This window comes from Primulina eburnea, chromosome 4, assembly GCF_022965805.1.
Source record: "Primulina eburnea isolate SZY01 chromosome 4, ASM2296580v1, whole genome shotgun sequence".
In the NCBI taxonomy this organism is placed as follows: domain Eukaryota; kingdom Viridiplantae; phylum Streptophyta; class Magnoliopsida; order Lamiales; family Gesneriaceae; genus Primulina; species Primulina eburnea.
In genome coordinates, this window is record NC_133104.1 from 42,476,902 (window position 1) to 42,503,334 (window position 26,433).

At 33.8% G+C, this 26,433-nt stretch overlaps 4 protein-coding genes across 7 annotated transcripts; 2 read left to right on the forward strand and 2 right to left on the reverse strand.

The window, feature by feature from the left end:
* Positions 1 to 847: 847 nt before the first annotated feature.
* On the reverse strand, positions 848 to 5,575 carry LOC140829181 (oligouridylate-binding protein 1B-like). Its single transcript, XM_073192205.1, has 12 exons — positions 5,287 to 5,575; positions 4,292 to 4,353; positions 3,908 to 4,010; positions 3,719 to 3,795; positions 3,583 to 3,644; positions 3,391 to 3,478; positions 3,115 to 3,190; positions 3,001 to 3,031; positions 2,802 to 2,921; positions 2,565 to 2,650; positions 1,970 to 2,146; positions 848 to 1,389 (listed from the first exon to the last, which is right to left on the reverse strand). Exons 1-12 carry the CDS (start codon positions 5,389 to 5,391, stop codon positions 1,108 to 1,110), a joined length of 1,269 nt encoding a protein of 422 aa, XP_073048306.1. The 5' UTR covers positions 5,392 to 5,575; the 3' UTR covers positions 848 to 1,107.
* A 1,525-nt stretch (positions 5,576 to 7,100) lies between these two features.
* Positions 7,101 to 9,467, reverse strand: LOC140829182 (jasmonate ZIM domain-containing protein 1-like). Of its 2 annotated transcripts, none has more exons than XM_073192206.1 (5): positions 8,960 to 9,465; positions 8,517 to 8,679; positions 7,955 to 8,391; positions 7,785 to 7,842; positions 7,101 to 7,403 (listed from the first exon to the last, which is right to left on the reverse strand). In XM_073192206.1, the coding sequence occupies exons 1-5, from the start codon at positions 9,126 to 9,128 to the stop codon at positions 7,316 to 7,318; spliced, it is 915 nt and encodes a 304-aa protein (XP_073048307.1). In that variant the 5' UTR covers positions 9,129 to 9,465; the 3' UTR covers positions 7,101 to 7,315. The 2 variants fall into 2 exon arrangements, with proteins under 2 accessions (XP_073048307.1, XP_073048308.1); XM_073192207.1 differs by having other exon boundaries at positions 7,304 to 7,676; positions 8,960 to 9,467.
* Positions 9,468 to 16,872: 7,405 nt separating this feature from the next.
* LOC140829183 (disease resistance protein RGA2-like) lies at positions 16,873 to 20,191 on the forward strand. Its single transcript, XM_073192208.1, has one exon. The coding sequence runs from the start codon at positions 17,038 to 17,040 to the stop codon at positions 19,927 to 19,929; it is 2,892 nt and encodes a 963-aa protein (XP_073048309.1). The 5' UTR covers positions 16,873 to 17,037; the 3' UTR covers positions 19,930 to 20,191.
* Positions 20,192 to 23,057: 2,866 nt separating this feature from the next.
* Positions 23,058 to 24,822, forward strand: LOC140829184 (uncharacterized). 3 transcript variants are annotated; one of them, XM_073192209.1, is made up of 3 exons: positions 23,058 to 23,614; positions 23,765 to 23,930; positions 24,211 to 24,822. In XM_073192209.1, exons 1-3 carry the CDS (start codon positions 23,515 to 23,517, stop codon positions 24,566 to 24,568), a joined length of 624 nt encoding a protein of 207 aa, XP_073048310.1. In that variant the 5' UTR covers positions 23,058 to 23,514; the 3' UTR covers positions 24,569 to 24,822. The 3 variants fall into 3 exon arrangements, with proteins under 3 accessions (XP_073048310.1, XP_073048312.1, XP_073048311.1); XM_073192211.1 differs by having other exon boundaries at positions 23,063 to 23,682; XM_073192210.1 differs by having other exon boundaries at positions 23,065 to 23,627.
* The last annotated feature ends 1,611 nt before the right edge of the window (positions 24,823 to 26,433 follow it).

Sequence of the window (26,433 nt, forward strand, 5' to 3'; positions counted from 1 at the left end):
ATTTTTAGAAACACGAGATTTGAAACAATATCAATCTTACATAAGGTTTTTTTGTCTTTTTAAAAAAATTATATTAAAGGGCCTTTGATACAAATTGCCCCAAGAGGAAATCATAGGATAAAGAGCATAAATGGGTTAAGACTATGTTTAGACGAAATTGTATAAGATAAAATATATTATAATTATTTAAATGTTGAGTAGGACATAGAATAATATTTAATAAATAATAATACATTTATGTAATTGATTAAATTTGATATAATTTTATTTTTTTCAATAATTAATGTATACGAAATAAAAACAGAAATGAAAATAATGTCACAATTTTAAATTAAATGATTTAATTGACAGATAAGATAAGTAATCATTACATAAAATGCAATAAAACAAGTTATGGTATTGGAAAATCCAATCCATCTTACCAAACACAGCCTAAAAATATCAAAGATTCACATTAATTCAATAAAGGTTACGTTTTTCAAATTAAAGTGGTACCATAACCAACGAGTAGCAACTGTGAAACAAATTTCATATCCATTCCAAATATTCAAGCACCGCTGAAGTAGCTATCCATAAGAAAAGAAAAAAAACGTGGTCATTGCAGTTCCAGACTGAACAAAACCAACACATTATTATTGGAAGAATCAAAGGAATCCCAGTGACAGACATAATAGGTTAGGAGAACCATTTTTTGTAGAAATCACGAGTGGAGTGAAAAAAGCAAATAGATGATACTAACATGTATCATACGCCACAAAAATAAAAGGAGTCATCGTATCCCTCAAAGAAGACACTAGTCATTCCTACACTGTTACTTACACGGGACATCTGAAAAGTCAAACAGATGATAAAATTAAGCTATCATTGCTATCATTCGCAAAGGGGAAAAAATGAAGCCATGATATTCCTCAAAGAAGACACTAATCATTCCCACACGAAAGCAGAAAAGCATACATCAAAGTATACAAATACATGAAACAAGCATACATACGTCTGGCGTTGGGAATCCACCCCAAAACAAATATATAACAAAACATCCTAAAAAGTTAGAAACTCTAACATGCGGAGGCACACAGTGTGTATGTCCAAATATCAAATCTTGATAAATTACTGGTAGTACATAAGCTGCTGTGCAGCAGCCACGTTCCCAAAACCCCCATCGTAAATGGCTTGGCTCGCACCAGCACCCATACCCATTGACGCTTGTTTCAGAGGGTGTTGGCCTTGGGGGTGCATGAGGGCATGAACGCCGCCCATCTTGCTCATAGCAAGTTGTCGTTCATAAGCTAGAAAATCCGCTGCAGAAAGGCCTGGTAGGAGTGCAGGGGCAGGTGGTGGGAGTGGGTTTGAGCTTGTTCCAGGTGGAGTTGGTTTGTTACCCCACGAGCACTGGAAAAGCATTGAACAGAACTTAAGAATATTAAGGTCAAGGTTGAAAATAGAATCATAGACAGACACCCATCACACACTTAAGAGTGATAAAATTGAGAAACACATATCTGCGTCTATTTGTGTGTGTACTTCCTTTGGAAATGCTCAACACCTTTGGTTCAGTCTTTAAACTTTGAAAATAAAATGATTGGACAAAAAAATAAGGGAAAACAGGCCCAAACAAAGGAGAAGGATGGAAGTACAGATTTCTTTGAGGAAATAAGTTATTTCAACTTTAAATGCAGTTTACTGAAGTATTTACTCTGAATTTTTTCAAGATTTAGGGGGAAAAAGAGAACTAGGATTTTTCATAATGTAACTCTTGCAAAGATGCTCTTCATTTATGTGGTAATTAATTTTGTTGATGTGACTGCCAAAAATCATTGTGCATCATCTTGTATTGGCTCACTAATGCAATTCACTACACCATGAAAGCCTGAACCGTGTCTCATCAGTAATGAGATGCATAAGATTTTCAGCTGTACATGTTTTTGTTCGAATTAAATAAGCTGGTCGAAAACAAAAATGTAAAACAGACCTTAATTTGCTTCCCACAGAGAAATGACTGAGTATTTCCAATTGAAATAGCCATAGCGGCTTCTGCATGGGTGCTATACCTCACAAAACCAAATCCCTTATCACGCTGGACTCGAACTTCCTCAATTGATCCAGCACCAAGGGCATGGAAATGGCGATGAAGGTCAACCTGGGTCACCTGGCAGAATAAAAGTATAGTATGTTTTTGCATGGAGTATAAACTACAAAAGAACATTTAAGTATAGACTACAAAAAAATTATGGTTGCTAAACATTATAAAGAATAGAAAAGGTTCACTTTGATATCCAAGTAACTTCTATGATTTATAGTGCACCACTGAGGTATTGCATATTGTCTAACAAGTGATAGGAAAATAACTAGATTTAATATTTTAATGAACTTTTAAGTAAAGAAACACTGTTTACCACTTCCGTTTTCCACTTGGTCCAAATATTCCAGAACCAAAACCCACAGTCCACACACACTACTGAGGAAAAATAGATAAGCACCCACAGAAACCTATTTATGTTTTATTGTTTCAAAGTTAAATGTATGAATGGTAGGGGGAGAATGTGAGGCGTTGAAGAGCTTCTTACCTCCGGGGCAAGATTGCCAACGTATACAGTTGTATACTGAGGATTATTCTCAGGAGCCTCACTACTAGCAAGCTCTTTGACATCGTCTGTAAAAGCAAATGATGATACTAAATTCATATGAAACCAAAAAGGAAAATCACAATAACCACGAATAGCAAAAGTCTTGGCATGCTGTGGACGATAAGATCTTCATTTAGATGACAATAACAACCATTCTTCGTCAAACCAACCACTAACCTGAGGAGCCATTTGTCAACTCCACAACACTTTTTGCATCGGAACTCTGCTTGTCATCACTGGTACCAGCACCTTTTGTAGCCCAGTTGCAACGTATCTGCCGACTGCCGAGCCATTTTCCTGAGATGTCACATAGAGGAGCACCTAGTAAATCACTTGAACCAAATCATTAAGAGAAACGAAATCAAACTATTCTCACCAGTTAGATCATTAATTGCGCCTTGGGCCTCCTGAATGAAAATAAAAGGATTTAATTAATCTAAAGGATGTTCTGATTAAAAACACAATTCAGATTCAAGCGATGAATACATACCAGCTGATTGCGGAAAGACACAAATCCAAACCCCCTGGAACGCCCCGTTTTTTGATCCCACATAACCCTTGCATCACTAAGACCAACATTGTAATCAAAATCAACTAAAACTAAATCACATATCCAATATGTGGCAACACCTAAATGACTACTTCTATGCATACAAAGAAAAAATGAGAAAATATAATTACTAAGGTACACCGATTTTGTAAGGAACCCAAAAAAATTTAAATCACTTGCGTATATACAGGAGTGTGGTCAAGAGAGGATTCTTACGAACAACTTGGGTAAACGGAAAAGCATGCGAACAACATGGCATCTGTAACCTCTGGGCTAAGATCGCCAACAAAAATGTTGTAATGGCCTAAACAAATGATATTGTTGGCATGAGACAAAAATTACTAGAAATTGATTTTACACTAAACTAGTTAAACATCACAAGCATAGTGCATTAATTGGTAGACCCACCTGATGTGTCCTCCCTCTGGCCACTAGCATAAGCCCAGTTAACTTTGATAGGCTGCCCAAAACTGAAATGAAGAAAATGATTTTATTCTAAATTACAGGAGAATATAAAGTCACATATTTAATGATTCTGACTTACAGATGCCTTCCGTTGAGGTTCATTATTGCAATTGCAGCAGATCTACGATCAAAGTAATGAATAAATCCATAGGACGACTGAACAAAGCAAAAAAGAAGACGAACATCAACGTCATCTTAAGAGCAAAAATTCCATATCGGTACGTGCGACAATATTAGCAGGAGAGAGAATACCATACAACAATTGTACCTTGTCTTTTCTGATCAGCTTACAACCTTCAACAGGACCAGTACTAGCAAAAACTTCTTGAAGAAGCGGCTCAGTAACCTGTGTGTGGATATTTCCAACATACCTGCATTTTCTCAAGAAATAAAAAACCTAGAAGTAAAAAAAGAAAATAAAGCAAAACAAAGAAAAATAGATGGATTTATGAGAATCTCTTCCAGGCATTAACAAAGAATAAGTCAATAAACGAATAAAAAACTACAAAGATTCAAAGTCATAATTAAACCTTACATTTCTTCAAATACTCAAGACTCATAAAATACCAAAAAACTGAGGACTAAAAAAATTAACATTGACTAAGCATTCCGCAGAAACAAAAACTGAAAAATATATCTTAACAACACTCACACACTGCGGCAAGTACTTGGATCAAACCCAGGAGGCAAATTTCCACTTGGGATTGGTTCAATCTGCAAAATTGAATAAATGGGGAAAAAAAGAAATAAAGATAAAGGAAAAAAAATCTTAATAAGGGTGCCGCCAAATCCACCATCCAACCCAAGGGGAAAAACTGGAAAAGAATATACATAATGTACATGTTGGAATGCCCCTACTGGAAGGGAAAAATAAGTATTTACAATATACACTTCAGGCTGTCATGTTATATTATTTAAAATCTAATTCCGTTGGACTTAACAATGAAAAAACACTTTCACTGCAAGCTTCTAAGTTCTAATAAAGGTAGAGAATACAACACAGTTCAGGCCGTATAACTCTACAAGTCTACTGTAGTGAAATGGGGATACTCTGAATCTCTGATGCAGCACTAATATGTCCGAACAAAAGTAAAATCGACTAAAACATGGCGTATACAATGAACAATCCAATATTAACAGTCACCAATTGGATTTCTCAGAAAATAACCAAAATGGCTTCATACAATAAAAGCTGCTCAAGGACTTTTTCACTAAAGATAGATAAGCAAAGAAGGAACGACAAAGAATTCATTTAGGTGAAAACCAAAACCTTCCATGACAAAATGACTCTTCGCGAGATAAAAAGACGGGACACTTCGTGAACCCTCTTGATAAAACATTATCTGCATACTGAAAGCAAGCAGCCAAACGAGAACTCGATTGCAACTCGACAAACTAGAGGAGATGTGGGAAGCCCCAAACACACAGAAAGTAAACAGTATGAATGGACCTTCGAAAACGGAACATAGTCGCACAACTCCTACTCGCTAAAATTTGCAGAAAGGACTGAACAATTAATAGCACCGGACTAATCTCAAAAGCGTACCAAAAGAGAGAGAGAACGAAAATTATCGCGATCACAAAAAACAAAGAGTCATAGACTCACTCCGACTAAGAAACTATAACAAATCCGAGTCTCGGAAAAACCTGAGGAGCAGCTAAGAGACCAGGGTGATACAGAGACTGCTGTTGAAGGAGAACTTGCTGCATCAAAGCCTGTTGCTGTTGCTGCTTCAGCCTTTGATTCTGCATCTCTGTCAGATTTCAAATGAAATGGTTGCGAAACAATCGATTATACAATTTTCTCAAGGGCTCGAGGATGGGTAGGGTTTGTGGGGAGGAAAAGGGGTAAATGCCTCGAACGACAAAGAAAAACGAAAAAAAAAAAATAGGAAAGAAAAAAAAGCAGAAAATTAGAGGCGACACTTAAAAAGGGGAAATGTAAGTGGAGTTTTGCATATTTATAGCACGAGATTTTACCCGTCCCGACGTCACGCGGTAAGAAGCGAGATTCATTCTCCGTTAGGTATTACTAATTACACCAAAACTTACTCATCAATTAATTTTGTGACACGAATATCTAATCTAATTCGAATAATGAAAAATCATGATAAATAAAAATTAAGTTGATCGTCTTATTAAAAAATATTTGTAAGACCGTCTCATGAGTGATTTATTCTTTTAACTAAGGACCGGGTTTAGGAACTCGATCTAATTAAAGAATTTTATTTCATTTTTAATGTCGTGATAACATAAAAATAGTTATAACCGTAATTAATATTTTAATTACTACTATTATTACTTAGAATGCTATTATTATATAAAAAAATTTAAAATTAATGGTGTTTGTTTTTTATTTGAATTAATACATTTTATAATTGATATCATAGTTTTTTTTATATAATTGTTCAAATTATTCTCGGATATGAATATATGATTCAAGCTATCTATGAATGTAGAATAATTTCATAAAAGTTATAAAATTGTTCAAATATTAATAATTTTTATAAAAAAAATTATATTATGTGTATTAATAATTTTTAGGTGTTGCGGGTATGTATACATATACAATTTTGATATATTTCATACTCATTGTACAAACTTGAGCACCGATGAGGTGACTCACATATTAGATGCACAATATTTCTATGTTACATCATCGGTGTTCACATCTTATAATTTTAAGTTTAGAGGTCTTCAGCCCAGCTCCTACTTAGATATATTCGAGTTCGAGTGGAAACATTAAAATTTTAATATGTTTTGCTCATATTCAATTCGAATCACGATTCGAAATATTCGAACATGTTTGAGAACTACTCGAAATAAAGATTCCAAATATATATTTATATTATATCAATAAAAATATTAAAGCTCACAAACATTTGGTAACTATCGAACATAATATTTTGCAATTGGGTTCGGTTCGAATTCAATAAGTTTTGAATATAAACCAAATATTTACAGAATCGACTCGAAAAACTCATTGGCTAAGCTTGATTTGTCTTACACCCACACTATCATTTACCATTTCTCAAATTTTATGAAGTAAAATATTAAGATTTTCTTGACAATAAGCGATTTTTAAATTATGTCTCAAATATGTTTATATGATGTAATATCAATATTTTGGATTTTTGTTAAATTTACTCAACATCAATAAAATTTTGACCCTGTGATGAATTAACCCCAACGACTCTAGTGTTTACATTTAAAAGAGAAACGAACATCCACATTTTCTTTCCACAAAAAAACAAAAATTGAATCCGTTCAATTAATATTAAGTTAAGAGTAATAATTTCATCAACTTTCTTTTAAAAAAATTAATTTCATAAATCGATATTATAAATTAAAATAATAATAATAATAATATCCCTCAAACCTAAACAGAACAATAATGACAAAAACTCGTATGAGATGGTCTCATGGGACGTATTTATGAGACGGATCTCTTATTTAGGTCATCCATGAAAAAGTATTACTTTTTATTGTGAATATCGGTAGGGTTGACCGTCTCACAGATTAAGATTCGTGAGACGGTCTCACATGAGACTCACTAATAATAAAATAAGCGAACGTAAACCCTAACTGGTAGTTGTGATCAAGAGTACACGATCAAATGATGATTAATTACCAGATAACAATATATAACAATCCATACTCGAACGCCAAATAAAGGCTATAATTTGAGGTCCAGGAGTTCATCTCCTTTGGATGAAGAAGAGGCTGCATGTTCTTGATCTGGGTATGGCCCTCTCGCAGAAGCTCTGTTCCACCAATGTCAAGAATCAAAAACAAAAATTTAGAAAATTAATTTTATTCCCATAATTCACTAACAAAAACAGTCATTAATGAAATCTACAGCACAAAAAGGTCCATTAATTTTCCCAGTTTCTACCCTTTACAAGGCTTCATGCTAACGAAATCGGTTTGTTTCTACCATAGGTCCTCGTCCTGGAGCCAAATCGAACCACGGACAACCTGTTTGGAATCGATCTAGATAGGCTCGAGACTTGCACACCGATTTTCGAACTCAAAACCTTATTCAAAGCAACTCATCTCTTTCAGATATTGATTGATATGCTTTGTGTTTATACCAATAAATTAAGCATCTCAACAAAGTTAAAATACATCAGAGGGAGGGATACCTTTCTTTCCTCTTCTCAAGGAACCGATGAACTGAAGACCTCCTAGCAATTGGCAAATCTGATTACACAAAAACCACATTCTGTTTTAGACTTGTATCTTTTAGCAAGCTTTATGATCTTTTTTTTTCGAAAAAACTAATATTAACCAAGTAGTCCTGTAGTTTGATTACCAGATCCATTAATTTCAGGCTGCGGAGAAATGCACACAACGGTTCCAGAGCTCAACCCCATGTCGCCACTCCCCGTGTTCGGTACGTCCTTAGAGGTGTTGGACGAGATGCCACCAGCTTTTTGGTGACCAATAACTTCTGATCTTGTTTTGTCCTTACAGCTGTTCGACGATATGAAGCCAGCCGTGGTTTGGAAACTGGGTACTGGTGGAAGTCCGTCTCGTGAGAAAGGTGTTGTAGCCGCTACAGCGCTGGGGCTTGGGTTTTGATGCAAGATGTTCGACACAAGGCCACCGGAGATGCGGGGGCTGCCTTTGCTGGCAAATTTTACTAGCTCTTTTGCTTTGTCCGCTGGACAACTATCGAATACCAGGACCCGGCCGCCATAAAATATGGTCAGCTGAGCAGTCTCGGGTTCAATCTTTTTTGCCTCTTTGCTGGAAATAATAATGAAAAAATATCACTCTGTTGATGATTGACGACCACAGATTATAAAAAGCTAAGTTGGAAGATTATGGGTGCTAAAGGGAGATTCTTGATTCACCCAGTAGGAAAAATGAACCTTTTGGTGTATTTCTCTGGTGTATCTTCGAGCAAATTGACGGAGCAATCAGGCCTGGCGGGACGAGGGAACGAATCCGTGGAAGGTCGTACTGGTTTATCCATATTGGTCAGTAAATTAACAGTTGAAGAAGCTGATGCGGCATGAGCAGATCCGGATTTCACTGTCGATTAACAAGTATAAAAATGACTTGTAAAACTAAAAAATGAGCGAAAAAGGTAACATATTCAGAATCATAACTCGAAAGTAGAAAATTTGCAAAGTTAATACAAGCATTTAAAGTCTTTCATATCCTGCCGGCTGCAGATCTTATTATTAATTCCCTCACAAATCTCAATATATATAATATAGGACTCAGATTTAACAGTTCTAAAGTCTAAAACAGAAATAGCAGATATGAAAGGAAAAAATTACACGAGGAGAATAAAACATAGAAATCTTACTTATAGATTCGAGGCTTTCGATTTTCCCATCAATCTCAAGATTGAAATCTCTGAGGCTACCTTTCTTCTTGATATACCGACTCAAAAGGTTGCAAGTATGCATAAAACTCGACCTTTCCGGCACCTTTCCGGGCCTCCGTCCGTCTGAGAACTGCTGTAATCCCGACATATCCACCTATCGAAAACAGCCCTCGATTTGTTCAGCCCAGATCTTCAAATTTCAGCCACGAATTTTTCAATCTATATTCTTGCACACACTTTCCTTTTCTTGAACCTAAACTGAAATACATAAAACTCAAACTAATTGGCCAAAAGAGTTGGGGAGGCGAGATGAATCCGCATTTCTGGTAATTAATAATAGCTAAAAATAATCAAAATCTAGAGCTCTGAAATCGGATCAACTATCGTGAGGTGTGATACAAAAACTGTCGAGGTGATAATAATTTTTCTAGAGCGAACGTATTAACGGGGGATTTAGCACGTGATAATTGCCTTTTGAGACGAAGCAAAGAGAAAGATAAGGAAGTGGTGGGACCCAAGGAAAGAAAAATAAGAAGTAAATGGATGTAAGAAACACGAGTTTTTATATTCTGATTTGTTTATTTTTTTTTAGAGACGCTTTGTTTGGAGGGTATCGAATTATTGGGTTTGGCACACATGTTTTTCAAGTGCTTTGATATTTGTACCTACGATAACAAATATTTTCCAGCCCTACGATTCTTTTCCCAACATGTACTTTACAAGGAAAAAAACTGTATTTTCTGTGATTTTAATCAAATTCATTTATTTTTTTTGGTAATTTTAAACATCTTTAATTGAGAGTGTTGATGCGGTAGTGTACATGTCAATACGTCAACATCACATCAACGTCATATTGATGTCACGTATTAAAAAAATTTGTATAACAGATTAAAACTGACAATATAGAAAACCGAAATGGAAAATTGATAAATATATAAAAATAGGCTTTTTCCTATAAATAGTATGGTCGAAAAATAAACGATATAATTGATATTGTGCATTTAACCCATTGTTTTTCCTTAAACAAAAATGAAGTATGTGGACGTGTGACGAGTGATATGGCGCCAATAGACGTGTGACGAGGATGCGATTGGGAGCCATGGGATAGTGATCTGACGTGTATGATCGAAGGGGTGTTATGGTTCGTGATCGTGACCATTGGATGGCGAATGGTTGGATCGGATATCAATCTAGAGCGATCAAATGTATACGAAGACAAGTGCACCATCGAGAAGGATGCTATCTGGTCTGCCAAATTCGAATCTAATATAGAGGATGCCTTGAGTGGTGATTCGTTGATCTAAAGATGATCACATTAGATTCAATCGCATTCACAACTAATTACAAAAAGGTCCCATCAAAGTGCAACCTTTGGAAACTTGTACATAGAACTCAATATCAGGAGAAGTCTATTTACATGAAAGAATTACGTTGAATAAAGTAGAGCAAGAAACACCCCCCGAGTGCCTTCATATGTCGGAACTCTGTAATTTTTTAGACCACAAAAAATTAGAAAATACATTTACTTTCGTCCAATATCGTCCAATATATATATTGTTGCATAACAATTTCATTTTTCATATCTGAAAGTTCGAAAAACATATTTTGTCTGTCTGGTTTTGTAAATTGGAGTGATCTTATTAAAAAAAGTCATTTATCGGAAGATGATTGTCATTTTCCATCATCGTCGTGTGTTGAGTAAATTTATCTTATATATATATATATAAAATTCAAACTCTAATATCGACTTTTATTTTACCCTTCTCTAGTTCCGTCTATTTTTGCAGCATACTATGTGACAACCTACGAATAGTTTTGGATATGCACCTCTTCTGACACCAACATTTTTCATTAAGATTTTTGAACGGAGTTTTTTTTTATTATTATTAATATTAACACTGCCTGAAGTTGATATTTTATGCCACAATCGCAAAATATAATGGCTAACAAAAGACGGGGATGAAATTGAACGCGGTTTTGGGCGAGAGGAATGCTGACTTTTCTTTCCAGCAGCTTCTTGAAATTAATGATTTTTTATTATTTTTTAATTAAAGAACTTTCGATTCTCCAATAAATAGATATTATGTTCAAAATATATATATATATGTTTACAATTAAAATGTAATACTAATAATAATAAATATTACACGTGTGAATAAAGAAATGATAACAACACTAATTTACGGTTTTACCTGCCGACAGCCCCATTCTCGGGAGAAAAGTCAAATCAGCTTGCTTGGTATTAAATAAATATTTAAATGTGTATTGATTTATATAATTAAATAATGCATTTAAAAATAAAACCCACGTGGAAAATTCATTATGAAGAGGGCGTTGTCCAACTTGCACACGATTTTTGGAAACCTGTGGTGCGGACTGGCGGGTGGTATTCTATGGAGCCCCTTGTTTGTTTTTTTTTCTTTATATATATATATATATATATATATATATATATATATATATATGGAATATGTGAATCGGCCACTACTACGATAATTATAAAAAAAAATAATATATATTTTAACAATACTTTTTTATTCTTTTACTATACTCACTAGAAATTTAGGGTCCGATTCCAACAAATGTTATCAGTCCAAACACAGACTTTGAAATTGTCATAAGCCTGAAATCACGAATAAGACCGTTAGAAGAGGACCGGAAGGGTGACCTAGCGTAGCCCCTCCGACCCTCAAGTCAGAGACTGGAGATAAAAGCAGAGAACAGCTAAGAGTGCTGATGAAAAACAATATAGTGAATGAATGAATTAAACACTCAAACCTTATATTTATAAAAAAATACATGGGTCTTTGATGTTTATGTCCTCCATTTAGACTAAGGATGTGCCAGAGATAGTGAACACTTCCATGTGATATCACTTTATATAGTTTTTTTTACAGTTTATTTAGTCTTTCGAGATGATTATAACAATTCATTTCCAACTCATCGAAAATTAGTTTTAAAGGCAACAACCATCCCGTTACAATTGTGTATGTGTGTGTCTATATATATGGTTTTGATATGTTGCACTTTACCGTGCATACTTATGTGAGCATCGATAATGTGTCAACTTATCGGAAGACGATGTGTAGTTTTTATAAAAACTATATTGTGAAAAATAACCATTCGTGGAAGAATTTGATGGGCACACATCTCTTCAGTTTTTTTTAGTATTTCAAAGTGCCAACCAAACAAACATAAATAAAGCATTATTGTCATCACAAAATCTTATTTTTAGTTATAAGAAAGATATTATAAAGTAAATAAATAAATATGATGAAAAATTAAGAATCTGTCATCCACACATGAAATTGACTTCATTAAATTCCATCATCGCCTTCTTCAAAAGTATATTTTATTATTCTTCTCACATCAATCAATTATTAGAAAATGATAAAAATTAGCATTGTACCATGTATTTTCGTAAGAACTCACAACATAAACAGTCACAACATTATTTAATTTAATAATGAAAAAATTTGCTTACATCATTCTAAAATTGTATTAGGCTTTAAACAAATTTATTTTATAACTTTAAATTCTTCATTTGATTTTCACAAATATAAATATAATTTCAACAATATATAATCTGATATCATCAGATATGATATTTTTAGTTTTTATTTGATTAAATTTGCGCGTAAACATAAAATAAAAACAGTATAAAACAATAATATGTGTTAGTTGGCAAGAAAATTTGATTAGATTTTTTTTGGTGTTAATATAATAGATGGATGATGTGAACACACAAAGGCGAGAGAGAGTTTCAAAAACAGAACCCGTCGTTGATTGTTTCCTCTTTATATTCCATGAATGAGCTCCTCGATATTAGGTCCAAACAAGACTTTGGATATTCGGCCCATTTTTCACCGAGGTAAGTTGCCCGTAATGAATTTTATGTACGCTCTTATAAATATCAAATTTGAGTGTTCAATTCATTCATTCATTATATTAGCTTTCAGCAGTACTAATAGCCCTTATCTCATTCTATTATCAGTACCTGACTTGAGCGTTTGAAGGGCTACGACAAGACACCCTCGTGGTCTCCTTCTAACGGTCTCCTTCGTGATTTCAGGCTTAGAGTAAATTCTAGATCTGAATTCGAAATAATATCATCTATTGGAATCAAACCTTATATTTATAGTGAGTATCACTTGGCGCCGTATGTGAAAATATTGAGATGAGACGTAGAGATAGTAGGTCGGAGAGCGAGCAGCAGAAAGTATCGTCGTTAGAGATGTCAATGGGGTGGGTATGAGGTGGGTTTGGCTAAACTCAAAACCTGTCCCATGAAGAAAATTTTGACCTATTACCCGTCCCACCCCGGTTAAATATTCTTTGGACCCATCCGACCTCGAATATGAAACGGGGCCGATAGACCCGTGAGACACGAATGTTTTTTAAATAAAAAGACTAATATTTTTTCTCACATGACTGAATTGTGTTTACGTTCTTTGATCCATAACAAAATTTTTTTGCACTTTCTAAGCTAACATGTGTTTTCGAATGAAAATCGATACAAAACATTAAAAATATGGTATTAATATATGATATTTGAGTACCAATTATTTCATATCTGGTTTCAATATTTGAATTTTTGAGTATCTAAACATGAATGACAAATATTAATATTAATGACACAGTTATTTTTTCGTATAAAAATCAGTATAAAACATTGAAAACATAATACTAATATATATGAGTGAGTATAAACTATTTCATATATGTTGTTGATATATTGTTTTTGAGTATCTAAACATGTGTAGAAAATGATGATATTAATAAAATTGGAATAATTTTATAATTTTATACTAAACTCTTATCTTTTGTAGCAAATCTAAAAAATTTAGTGATCAAATATCATATATCATTACTGTATTTTCAATGTTTTGTACCGGTTTTCATCCGAAAAGACATTATCTTATATCATTATCATATTTTCAATATTTTGCACTAATTTTCATACGAAAAAACAAATAAGATGTATCATTAATAACAATATTTACTATATATGTTTGAGTACTAAAAAATATATATTAATACTAAATTTGAAACATTTAGTACTTGGATATTATAAATTAGTATCATATTTTTAATATTTTATATTAATTTTCATTTAAGAAATGGAAAATAGATTCAAGGAGTTCAAAGATATTTTTCTTACACGAGGATAATTTGTTTTTGAGGATTTTTGATTAATTTACCGATAGATATAAACATTTAATCAAGTGCCTAGTTTATAGGAAGTCGACCTTCGGAAAACTTTGAATGTAATTGTTATGCAGAAAAATTTCAACTCAAAAATTTGACAAATTCGCCTTTCATATGCTTATCCAGTTGTGGGAGTTAAATAGGGATTTATTATATAAGTATATATCATATGACTGTGTTGACTCGATTTATATTTAAAAAAAACAATAATTTTGATATAAAACAATATTTTTCTCATGAACCAGGTCAGATAGAGGAGATTTGTTTCACAAAATTAACTTATAAAATAGTCTCATAAAAGTTTTTATGAAATTATAATTATGACCCTTAAGTCGAACGAAATTATTTTAGTTTGAGTTATACCAAATTTATATTTCGTTTTAAAGCCTGTCTTTTTTTTTTTGGGAACTTTTTTTCTATAAAATTAAATCAATACAACAAGCTGGTTTTCGACGATGACGTTGTCTATCATGATTGAATATGATAGAATTTGAAAAAACTTAACTTTGAATGGTTTATTATTATTATTATTATTATTATTATTATTATTATTATTATTATTATTATTATTATTATTTTCATTATTATTATTATTATTATTATTATTTTTGAAGAATGAATGGTTAAAATTTTGGTCTCAATGCCAACATGCATCGGGTGTCAAATAAAAATGATTCCTTTTTATTTTTCTTTTTTTCTGCTTTATATATATACACACACACAACATTATTTTTGTTTTTATTTTCTGGTTCCAAGTTGGTCAAATCATTAATCAATTACTTCTTCCATAAGTATTTTATTGTTTATATTAAAATATTTATAAATATATGAGCTAATTTTAACTCTCTTTGTTCTTTTCTCCTTTTGCTATCCAAAATTAGTGACAATGATTATTAGATATATCTAACAAAAAAAATAAATTCTATATATTATAAATATAAATTATATAATTTAGAAATTGAAAGGCATTTGTAAATCAATATATGCAGATATGAATGTGTCACATGTATAATTTTAGTATTAATTTCATCTGATTCATAAATTATACAGATATGAAAGCAAATGTGAAAAATAATAAATTGTTTGACATAATTCAGAATGTAACATTAATATAATGAAACTTCACAAAAATAAAATTCCTTCAGGAATTCTCCATACAAAATTTAATAATACAAATAAATTATAATATTGATATTTTAATTCTCAAGGCTCAATTTTTTTAAAAAAAATTTAGGTTATTGAGGGGTTTTTTTTTCAAAATAATGTAATTTAAAAAAATCAAAAATAATGTTAAAAAAAAAACATTTTCAAAACTCCAAGCAATCCGCGCTTCGTAAGCACGGACGCTGGTCCACATAAGCGACATAATATTTTAGGGACGAAATATATATCAAAACTTTTGCTAAAATTAACTTAGCGACGGTTTCAATCAGTGATCATTTTAGCGACGGTTTACAAATCGTCGTTGTAATTGAATCAAGCGACGGTTTTTACTGCGCATAATTGTATCAACAACGTACACATGTACGCCGCGGATAATCTTGAACTTTCAACGGCTTGTAACTTTGTAGCGTGCAATGTACGCTGCGGAAAGAAAATTTCCTGCGCTACGAAAAGTCATTTTTGTTACAGTGAAGATAGAGAAAAAAACAAGGATGGCTGACATATTCCGTCGTTTACGTGGACCAGCGTTCGTGTTTACTAAGTGGTTTTGATATATATTACGTCGCTAAAATATTCCGTCGGTTACGTGGACCAGCGTCCGTGCTTACGAAGCGCGGACTGATTCAGGGATGGATGACTTTGTTTTGTTTGGTTAGCAGGATTTTCAGACTCCGTCTTGGTCAAATATACACAGTTTTACAAATTTGCTTAATGTTGGTCCGCAGCATCTTGTACATGACATTCGACCACAAAATGATGTTGAGGAAAATGAACAACATTCAATTGAGATATCTCAGTCTTACGACATCTCCACAGTCCCAGGAAAGCACCAATTTTGGTTCCACGATTATTTCAAGATTGGACATCATCACATGTGCAGCCTCTTTTGCTCGATAAGCCATGAAAAATTGATTTTTTGATAAACTTATTGTCAGTTTTTTTCTCTATCTTCACTACAACAAAAATGACTTTTTGCAGTGCGCAAATTCTCTTTCCGCAGCGTACATTGCACGCTCCAAAGTTGCAAGCCGTTGAAAGTTCAAGATTAACCGCGGCGTATATGTGCACGCTGTTGATACAATCATGCGCAGTGCTGATTCAATTACAGCGACGATTTACAAACCATGGCTAAAATGCGCGACGATAAAAACCGTCGCTGATTCAATTTTCAGAAACCGTCGCTAAGTTAATTTTAGCGACGGTTTGAATATATATTACGTCGCTAAAATATTCCGTCGATTACGGACCAGCGTCCGTGCTTACGAAGCACGGACGTGAGCACCGTCCACGCTCCGTAAACACGGTTTGCCGTAGTTTTGAAAATATTTTTTTTACATTATTTTTGAATTTTTTTTAAAAAAACCCGTTATTGAGCTATCATTTTTCTATATTAATCTGCAACTAGATGAAAATTTCTACTTTGTCTTCAGTGGACAGACAACGCAAGGAAAGACAACCTGGATTGATTTTAACGTGGAGCTCCATAATTCAAAAAGATATTTTTAAAAGCAGCCGCATCAAATCAACGCGTTGATGAAAGTCTCCTTTATCAAGTCTTTCTTGTAACGCGTAAATGGAAGTCTTCCTCCATCTCTATAATCCAGCGACGATCTAACTTTTCTTTCCCCTTATTCCAAGCTTTTTGCATAATCTTGAACCAGTTTCAGTTTCACCAATTTTCAACAATGTCTGAACCCATCATCACTGTGATCCTTACCCGAGTAGAAGCAATCCTGGAAGAAATGATTCGCGAAGAAATAAGATTAGTATCCCATGTCAAAAAAGATGTCGATAACCTGACCAGAACATTCAAGTCCCTTCAAGCATTGCTGCTTGATGCAGAGAAACGACAAGTGAAAGAAGAAACGGTTAAAGTTTGGCTTGATGACCTCAAGGATGTGTCCTATGATGCCGATGATGTTATGTTCGAATGGTTTACCGCAATCAATAAGTCAAAGAATGACCTGGAAGCTGAAGAATCTCCGTCCCCTATTTATAAAAAGGTGTGTTCTTTCGTCACGCTACCTTGTTTTGGTGTGAGAAGAGTGGCCTTACGTAGAGATATAGCTCTTAAGATTAAGGAAATCAACCAGAGACTCGGCCTTATAGCTGTGGATAAAGATAGATATAAGTTGAATCCTCTCGAGGGTAGCGACGGTCTCGATAGGCTTAAAGCGGGGTCTTACGTTGTAGAATCAGATATTCGAGGTAGAGATGTCGATAAGGATACTCTTGTTAGGAAAATGTTGTCTGATAAAAATAAAAATAAGACTTTAAATGTGACTTCAATTGTTGGCTTAGGTGGGATGGGAAAGACAGCACTTGCTCAACTAGTTTACAGTTCTAGTGCTGTGTTTGAGCATTTTGATAGGAGAATATGGGTGTGTGTTTCCGAGCCTTTTGATGAGATGCGGGTTGCGAAAGCCATCGTGGAAAATATCGAAGGGAAGGCACCGTATGTATTTGAACTTGAAACCGTGCTTTGCCAAGTTAGGAATCATATAGCAGGGCAGAGGTATTTGCTTGTGTTGGATGATGTGTGGACCGGGGAGTGTCGAAAATGGGAGCAAATTTTTAATTCTCTCCGGGCGGGTGCGGCTGGTAGTATGATTTTAGTGACGACCAGACTTCAAATGGTTGCGAAAACAATGGGAAGCAGCTACGAGCTTATGTTGGGAGAGTTGTCAGAGGAGGACTCGTGGTTTCTTTTTAGTGAAATTGCATTTTCCGAGAGACGCAAGGAGCAATGTGTAGAGTTGGAAGATGTTGGAAGGGCACTAGCTCGTAAATGTAAAGGCTTGCCCCTAGTTCTTAAGACTATTGGTGGTTTAATGAGATTCAAAAATTCACTGCAAGATTGGCAAGAAATTTTGTCCAGTGAGTTTTGGACATTGGAGGAAGCAGAAAAAGAGCTTCTTCCACCTTTTATGTTGAGCTATTATGACTTGCCTTCACCATTGAAACAATGCTTCTCGTTTTGTGCTTACTTTCCAAAAGATCAAAAAATCGATGCTGATAATCTAATCAAGCTTTGGATGGCACAAGGGTATATCAAATCAACTGAGTTTGAGGAAATAGAAGCAACAGGTCAAAAATACTTGCAGAATCTGGCGATGAGGTCATTTTTCCAGGAGTTGGAGAAAGATAAGGATGGTACCACAATTTTGAGGTTCAAGATTCATGATATGGTGCATGATTTTGCACAATACCTTACCAAGAACGAATGCTCTTTGATTGAAGTCAACGGTGATTTAGTACGGAAAATGGAGTCGTCCCCGAGAAGTGTTCGTCATCTGACATTGATACGTTCAGAAGATGCTCATTTTCCGAACTCTATCCCAAATGTAGAAAAACTGCACTCTTTTTGGGTTCAGTGTTTCTATGATTCTCCGCCTATCTTAAGCCAAATTGATACAGTTGAGCCTGATTTGTTTCGTCGTTTATCAAGAGTCAAAGCGTTAGATTTAAGCCGAAATAGGCTTGGAGAACTACCTAAAGAACTAGGCAAACTGATGAGCTTGAAGTACCTCAACTTATCCAACAATCCCTTATGGGAACTCCCCGAAATCCTTGGTGAGTTGTATAATTTGCAAACATTAAATCTCAGCTCATGTGACCATCTCAAGAAACTACCTCAAAGAATCCGGAAATTAGTAAACCTGAGGCATCTTATAATCGATAAGACCAACAGCCTCAAGGCATTGCCCAAAGGAATCGGTAACCTAAACTCTCTCCAAACACTAAGCAAATTCATAATTATCAGTCGAGAAAACAACGTTGAAGAGGTAGCATGCCGAATAGCAGACTTGAACAGACTCAACAAACTTCGAGGGCACCTCAAAGTCGAAGGGCTAGGCTATGCAGATGATGCAGAAGAAGCCAGGAAGGCTGAGATGCATGAAAAAACACACCTTTCTGGTTTGCACTTGGATTTTAGCCCTATAACTCAACCTTGTAGTAGAAAAGATGAGGTGATAGAAGCTCTTCGAGTGCACACAAATCTTCAGGTTTTGCAGATAAGTTCATATGGAGGCACTAAATTTCCTACCTGGATCATGAACTTATCCAATATGAGAGAACTTTCCTTGCAAGACTGCCTAAACTGTACAAACTTGCCTCCACTGGGGAGACTCCCATCACTGGTTATACTCTACATTGAGGGCATGCAAAACCTCAAGTTTATCGGGCCCGAGTTCTTGGGACTTCCTGTCGATGGTAACAGCACATTTAATGGTGGAGCCAGGCTGCAAGGAACCTCATTTCCGAAGCTAAAGAAACTTAAGATTTCTAAATTGGAAAGTTGGGAAGAATGGGACATCCTGAATGGAGGAAGCTTTGATGAAAATGTTAAGGTCATGCCTTGCCTCAAGTGTTTGAAACTTGATCGTTGCGGCAACCTAAGAACATTGCCTCAGCATCTGCTTCTCAAAATCACACCGCTATCAAAACTGAGTATTAAAAACTGTGCTCTACTTCAGGAACAGATCGAGAAAACTGGAGAGAAATGGAGCAGCAAAATTTCACACATTGCCAAGGTCAGAATCTCCCGAGGAAGCGGAGAGAATTGGAGCAATTAGCTTTAGTCAATGATGCATATATCTAGAGTTCATTTTTCAGTCCCATCCTTTTGATCTGCTTTGCTTTGTTTTGATAATATAAAGTGTATTTTAATATATAATAAGTTTTATGTAATAAATCACTTGTAAGATGTTACCTCAAGCATAATCTAAGGAGTGTAATATTTCATTTATGTAATAATATGTTTTTAAGCATTGAATAAAAATATAAGCATTTGTGTTCAAAGAAGAAGGTAATCAGTCAGTCGATACAAATTGCTATGGATCTGGACATGTAAAGACCCAGACTGCCCCGACACATGTTTTGGCCTGGGATGCTGGTCCGGGTCAGCCTCGCCCCACGTCCAACCTCTTTTTGGCATGTGGGTCAATGTAAATTTATTGCTATATAATATCCTACGCACAACGGGTCTTAATCAATATGCGTACATTTCACATCTTTCTTGGAAATGCAAAACTATTTCTAATTAATACCACCCAATGTATTATAATTTCATGATAAATTTAAATTTTCTTGAGAAAACCGAAGATCGTAGAAAAATCAAAAAATTAGTTTTTTAAAAGTTGCTGAAATAATGGGGTAAAGTTGAAAGAAAAAATTAGTTTTCACAAAAAAAAATAAAAAATATTATGCTATTAGATAATTATTAGATAATAATATAGATGGATTAGGTCTTTTGTGAGACGGTCTTACGAATCTTTATCTGTGAGACGAGTTAACCCTATCGATATTCATAATAAAAAATAATACTCTTAGCATAAAAAGTAATATTTTTTTATGGATGACCCAAATAAGATATTTGTCTCACAAAATACGACTCCTGAGACCGTCTCACATAAATTTTGTTATATAGATGAAATAAGTAAAATAAAAGACGAAAATCTTATGGTTTTTGTTGAATTGTGTCTACAGAAATTGATACATTATTTAACTACTTTTTAGGCAAATTGTTCGATCAAAATTTCCTTATGCGGCAAATTAAGCGTAATGGGATTTCATTGTTTCGACAAATTTTGTAAAACAAAAAGAAAAAAGTTAGCTGATCAAAGATAAGAATCGGGCATAGTGGGATAAATAAAGGCATTAGATTTGACTTGGTCAGAAATGAAACACGATTTTTGAAACGATCAACGAAATTTATATGCAGGTTTTTGTATTTTATTATTCCTTAATTAATCTATTATTGCTTTAATTACAACGTAAACTTGAGAAGAAAGAAAACATATATAATAAATAATAAATAAATGTATTAATTAAGAAGGTGAAACGTGTAAGGCTACAACATTAATTGGAGTACAACTCGACAAACCATGTGAACGAAACATTGGTTTTACACGCACAAATCCTGTACACCCAATTAAATTAAATTATGCACGAAAATCACACCGTTTTTTTATATTAAATTATTAAGTACTATTTTAAAATAAATTCAAATTACCCTTTTAGGAAAATTTAAAAATTATCAATAAATTTATATAATGAGAGTATAATTATAATTTTAAATAAGATTTCATCAATTTAATTAGAAGTTAGTTAGTATTGGATTAATGCAATAAAACCATTTTATACGGACACATTATTTTTTTCTATAATTGTATGAAATAAAAATAATTTTAATGCATAATGTTTGTTTATTATATTACATAAATGTAACTTATGTACCACGGTAGCTTGTGATAACAATCATTTTAAGGGTACTAGTAATGAATTTTTTTAAAAAAATAAAAAAATATTAATTGCAAGAATAAGATGGTTTCTTAGATTTTTTTTTAAAAAAAATTAACGCAAATTATGAGAAGATCGAGAAGTGTGAAATATTAATTTTAAAAAAATAACACATATACTGTATAGATGATTTTATTTTCGAAAAAAAAAAATTAATGGCCAAACTATGGCCAATTGTTTTTTTTTTAAAATATTATAATAAGATCAGAGGAACAATTCCTCGGATTTACATTAAAATTTTTGAAGTTTTCCCACTTTTTTATAGTTTGGTAAAAAAAAAATTTACCACATTTTATTTTTTTTTTTTAAAACCCTATACATGTATGATATGTCTTGAATTATTGCAAATGATTTACACAGTGAGTCAAATAAAAAGGTAGGCACATAAATCATTTTGCATGATACATATGTTCTTGATCTTGTCTAGAAAACTAACTTCTTTTTCCATTTTTTGTGAGTAAATACTACTTGAATAGATCTTTCGTAAGATGATCTTATGGATCTTTATTCGTAAAACATATCAATCATGTCTATATTTACAATAAAAATTAATATATTTGACATAAAAAGTAATATTTTTTCACTGATGATCTATATGAATATCTATTTCACAAAATTGACCCGTGAGACCATCTCACATGAGTTTTTGTGATATCACTTTATGTTTTCATCCATGTAACTTTGTGGCAAAGAAAGATAATTTCCAAATTTTTATATAATTATTTTAAAAATATAAATTCTACCCATAATATATATTAATTATTTTCTCTCCATCACCTACCTATAAATCCATATTATTTTAATAAAAAAAATCTAGAAAATCGTAGGCCTCAAGAAATAGCAGTATTATTGAGTAATTGATGAATCATCACTCATCAGGAGCAAGTGTGTATGATCGAGTCCATTTAAACAACTATTTTTTTTCTCAATTATTACGGAAACAGCACTCTATGTTCTGTTTGGATGTTAAATATACGAATATCAATTTTTAGGATCACCACTTTATTTAGTTGCATTTTTTCATAAATAACAATTATGGTACCCTTTGTCCAACATGTGTTGGGAAAAGAATCCAAAAAAATTTATAATGAACTTTGATATCAATTCAAATTAATCATTTTCATAAAACAAGATAATAATCCAACGTAAGTTGCCAAAAAAAATAAAAGTTTAAAATTTTTTATAATGGATTACAACGGAGTCTTGTATCAATTTGAGTTAATCATCTTCGTGTAACAAAGACGGATATTGTCGTAAAAATACGTTGTACAATCGTGCTCACACATGGACATGAAGCCTGAGGATGTCAATAATTCAACAAAAGTTTCCAAGAAGAAACCAAACAAAGCATTTGGTTGGGCTCCAATAATAATAATAATAATGAAGCAAAACACGTAGATGAAGCGTGTTCCATGGCGAAGGCCGCCAATCATTGAACCTTCCTTTCCTCGCAATAAAAAAATATATAGCGAAGTTTGTTCTTCCTTTAATCTCTCTCACACGCACAAATATATATACATGCTATGAATATATATAATATATGGCGCGCGCGCGTACACACTCATCGCACTTGTATCCCTCCTGTCTTATTCTTTTTTTCTACGATGAAAATGCTAAACGGGTTCATTTTGTGGACGAGATAGAACCCAAGAACCAATCTTTTCTATTTTATAAATCCTGTTTCTTGATTTGATATTATCTTCGTATCTTGTTCCACCTGTTCCGTGTTAGCGGTAACAAGAAGTAGGAAATCAAACAGGGGCGAGAGACGAAAGGGTTTTGTTTTTGGCCAATTTTGTTGTTTTTTTTTTTTGGGTTTTCTGAAATGTCTTTCATGTACATGTTCTTCATCCCTGAGGATGCCAAGGTGGAGGGAGAAGGCGAGTGGGACAAGGAAAGTTAGGATTTTTGTGAAATATATAATCAAGCTTTTTTTTTGTAGAAATCGGCAGAATTTAGGTATTGAGACATCGTAAGTCTGTGTACAAGCATCTGACTTGATCTTCTTCATCTGTTGATTTTGTGGGGTAAAAGCTCTGATTTCTGGAAACCCCATTTGCAGGTTCTTCATTTTGGTGCTGATTTATTGTTTTTTCGATATTTTTTCAGTGATGTCAACAGGTTTGATCGGTGATTCAATGGTGATAGCTCCCGGTCTTGAAGGGACCGGGAGCACAAATCCTTCGACCCAAATCGAGCTGGATTTCGTCAAATGCGACTGTTGCGGGCTGACGGAGGAATGCACCCTTTCGTATATTGAAAAAATTCGTGAAAGGTAATGAATCGACTTTCTTTCTTGATTGTGTATTTTTTAAATTTGGAGAATGGCTAGAATAATTTGGTTGGTTGTATCATAAATTTTCCTTGGTGGATTTGAGAAAAAGTTCATTCTGTTCAAGATCAAACAGCTAATATCTCGAACTTGGTCAAGCTCAAGATCACCTCCACCTTTTCCATGAAGAAAAATTTCTAGGATCAACCGAATCGATATATATATCTGAATATCTGATAGTCTTGATTCAAATGATTGATTTAGTTTAACTTTCCTGAATCAGATACGGTGGAAAATGGATTTGCGGGCTATGTGCAGAAGCTGTGAAAGATGAAATCTTGCGTTGCCCAAAGTTGATAAGCCCGGACGAGGCCATAGCCCGGCACTTCAGCTTCTGCAACAAGTTTCGAGCATCAGGTCCTCCCGAGGACCCGACTGTGCGTTTGATCCGGGCCATGAGTCAGATTCTGAGGAAGAGTTTGGATAGCCCGAAATCTCTGAGATCGATGCCGTGTAGCCCGACAAGGAACGGAGCAGAACTGTTAGAGGGAACCATGTTGGCTCGGTCTGGGAGCTGTATGCCGAGTTTGACCCTGGTGGATGCCTCTGTTTACTGCGGAGTGGAAGAAGGCTGCGAATGAGGGGTTTGGGCCAAGTTAGTAAATTCGAAGATGGTTTCATCTTGGCTGCTGGTGATATTTTTGTGATTTTACTGTATTAGGTGGGAAAAACTTGAAAAACAAGCACAATTCTAATGATAAATTGTAAAAATAAAGATTGTGCAAAGGAAATCAGTGCTTGATTTTGATGATTGTATCAGCAAGTGTAAACATAGTGTCGCTCTTATTGTAAGAATGATTAACAACTCCTGCTTATTGCACCTTGTTGCAAATAACCGACAATTGTACAAAAAAATTTACCGTGAATCGCTCTATATTTTCAGATATCGGTTTAGTTGAATTCAAAATATGTTAAGATTGGAACTTGGACCTAACTCAACCCCAAAAGCTAACTCAAGGGTGGATGATTGTCCAATCCCATATATACCACTCAAATGTTATTTATCCAACCGATGTGGAACAATTAACACACCCCTCTCATGCTCAGGAATGAACATCTGGAGCGTGAAGTTTACAAATGACCCAATTATGGGCAGAACGGGTTGTCTAATTATAGACAGTTCAACACATAACGGTGAAATCCGGGCTCTGATACTATGTTAAGATTGGAACTTGGATCTAACGCAACCCCAAAAGCTAGCTCAAGGGGGGAGGATTGTCTAATCCCATGTATATCGAAGGTTATTTATCCAACCGATGTGAGACAATTAACAAAATAAAAATACGTGGAGTTCAAGTTCGGGATGAAAATTTTATTTCAGATATATCATATATTCAACCAAGAAACTACTATATTCGATGTAATTTAAAAATGTTTCATAAATCACATGTAACATGTATAAATATATATTTAAGCTGTTGCCTTTCCTCTGCGTTCGAACCAGCTGAACTTCAAACGAGCTGAGAAAAAGTGCCAAGAGAAGGGCAAGTTTTTGCTAACTGGATTTCATTTGTTAATTGTGAAATATAAAAGACAAAAAAAAAAAAAAAACCTGAAAAATATTGACTGCGGAGGGTGGCTAGAAGCTTCTAGATAGTTGAAATGCAAGGAATATATGGTCAGAATGGGTGCCCATGATTGAGTGGCAACTGGGTGTATGGGTCAAGCGATGGCTATGATTGAGGGGTTCCATTCCCATTTCAATATTGATACATTCTAGGAAGACGACGGTCTCATTAATTTTTATTCGTAAAATAAATCAATTATGTTTATATTTTTACAATAAAAATTAATATTTTTAGTATAAAAAATAATATAATTTTTTCATTATATCTTACAGAATTGACTCGTAAAATCGTATCACATGAATTTTTGTGTTTTATCAATATAAATGCAAGCTATATAATAGATAAACATATTAGCAAGATGATATGAAGATATTTTGCGTAATTCGTAATAACCATGTCAACAATAATGCTCTTTGTCTTTTATTTTGTTTTTGCCAAATAATTCCTTATCTTTTCCCTCTTGCTACCAAATAGTCCCTAATGCACGTGGTGTGGTTAATATAATGAGCTTAATGAAACTAAATTTCTAAAAAAAATTGATACTAATAGATAAATAAACAAGGATTCAAAAATTTATTTAATTTAATCAAAAGTTACTGATGGTATCGGTAGTGAAAAACAGCAAAATAAAGTAGGAATCGTAGCTTTTTTCGAGCTTATCTATCCATTTAATTTGTAAAATGAAAAAGGAATAATTCTATGTGATTGTAAACACTCGTAGCGATTCCTTGGGCATATTCCTCCACGAAAATGGTGGCCGTATTTTATATACAAGATATCATGTCATAAGTATACATGTTAAAATGGCTAAATCCGTCGACTCATCACATAAAGTAAGTGAATCGTGTTTTCCGACCCGTCAAAATAACGAACATTAA

What these genes read in the sequence shown, in the direction of transcription:
- LOC140829181 (XM_073192205.1), bottom strand. Translation starts at nt 5,391, where the DNA reads ATGCAGAATCAAAGGCTGAAGCAGCAACAGCAACAGGCTTTGATGCAG. An exon ending in CCAGAGGGAGGACACATCAG is followed by an intron (nt 3,479 to 3,582) that starts GTGGGTCTACCA and finishes TCATTTGTTTAG; the next exon opens with GCCATTACAACATTTTTGTT. An exon ending in TTGGCAATCTTGCCCCGGAG is followed by an intron (nt 2,147 to 2,564) that starts GTAAGAAGCTCT and finishes TTATTCTGCCAG; the next exon opens with GTGACCCAGGTTGACCTTCA.
- LOC140829182 (XM_073192206.1), bottom strand. Translation starts at nt 9,128, where the DNA reads ATGTCGGGATTACAGCAGTTCTCAGACGGACGGAGGCCCGGAAAGGTG. An exon ending in GCCTGAAATTAATGGATCTG is followed by an intron (nt 7,843 to 7,954) that starts GTAATCAAACTA and finishes TTGTGTAATCAG; the next exon opens with ATTTGCCAATTGCTAGGAGG. An exon ending in CTTGAGAAGAGGAAAGAAAG is followed by an intron (nt 7,404 to 7,784) that starts GTATCCCTCCCT and finishes TTGGTGGAACAG; the next exon opens with AGCTTCTGCGAGAGGGCCAT.
- LOC140829183 (XM_073192208.1), top strand. Translation starts at nt 17,038, where the DNA reads ATGTCTGAACCCATCATCACTGTGATCCTTACCCGAGTAGAAGCAATC.
- LOC140829184 (XM_073192209.1), top strand. Translation starts at nt 23,515, where the DNA reads ATGCCAAGGTGGAGGGAGAAGGCGAGTGGGACAAGGAAAGTTAGGATT. An exon ending in TAGAAATCGGCAGAATTTAG is followed by an intron (nt 23,615 to 23,764) that starts GTATTGAGACAT and finishes ATATTTTTTCAG; the next exon opens with TGATGTCAACAGGTTTGATC. An exon ending in ATTGAAAAAATTCGTGAAAG is followed by an intron (nt 23,931 to 24,210) that starts GTAATGAATCGA and finishes TTCCTGAATCAG; the next exon opens with ATACGGTGGAAAATGGATTT.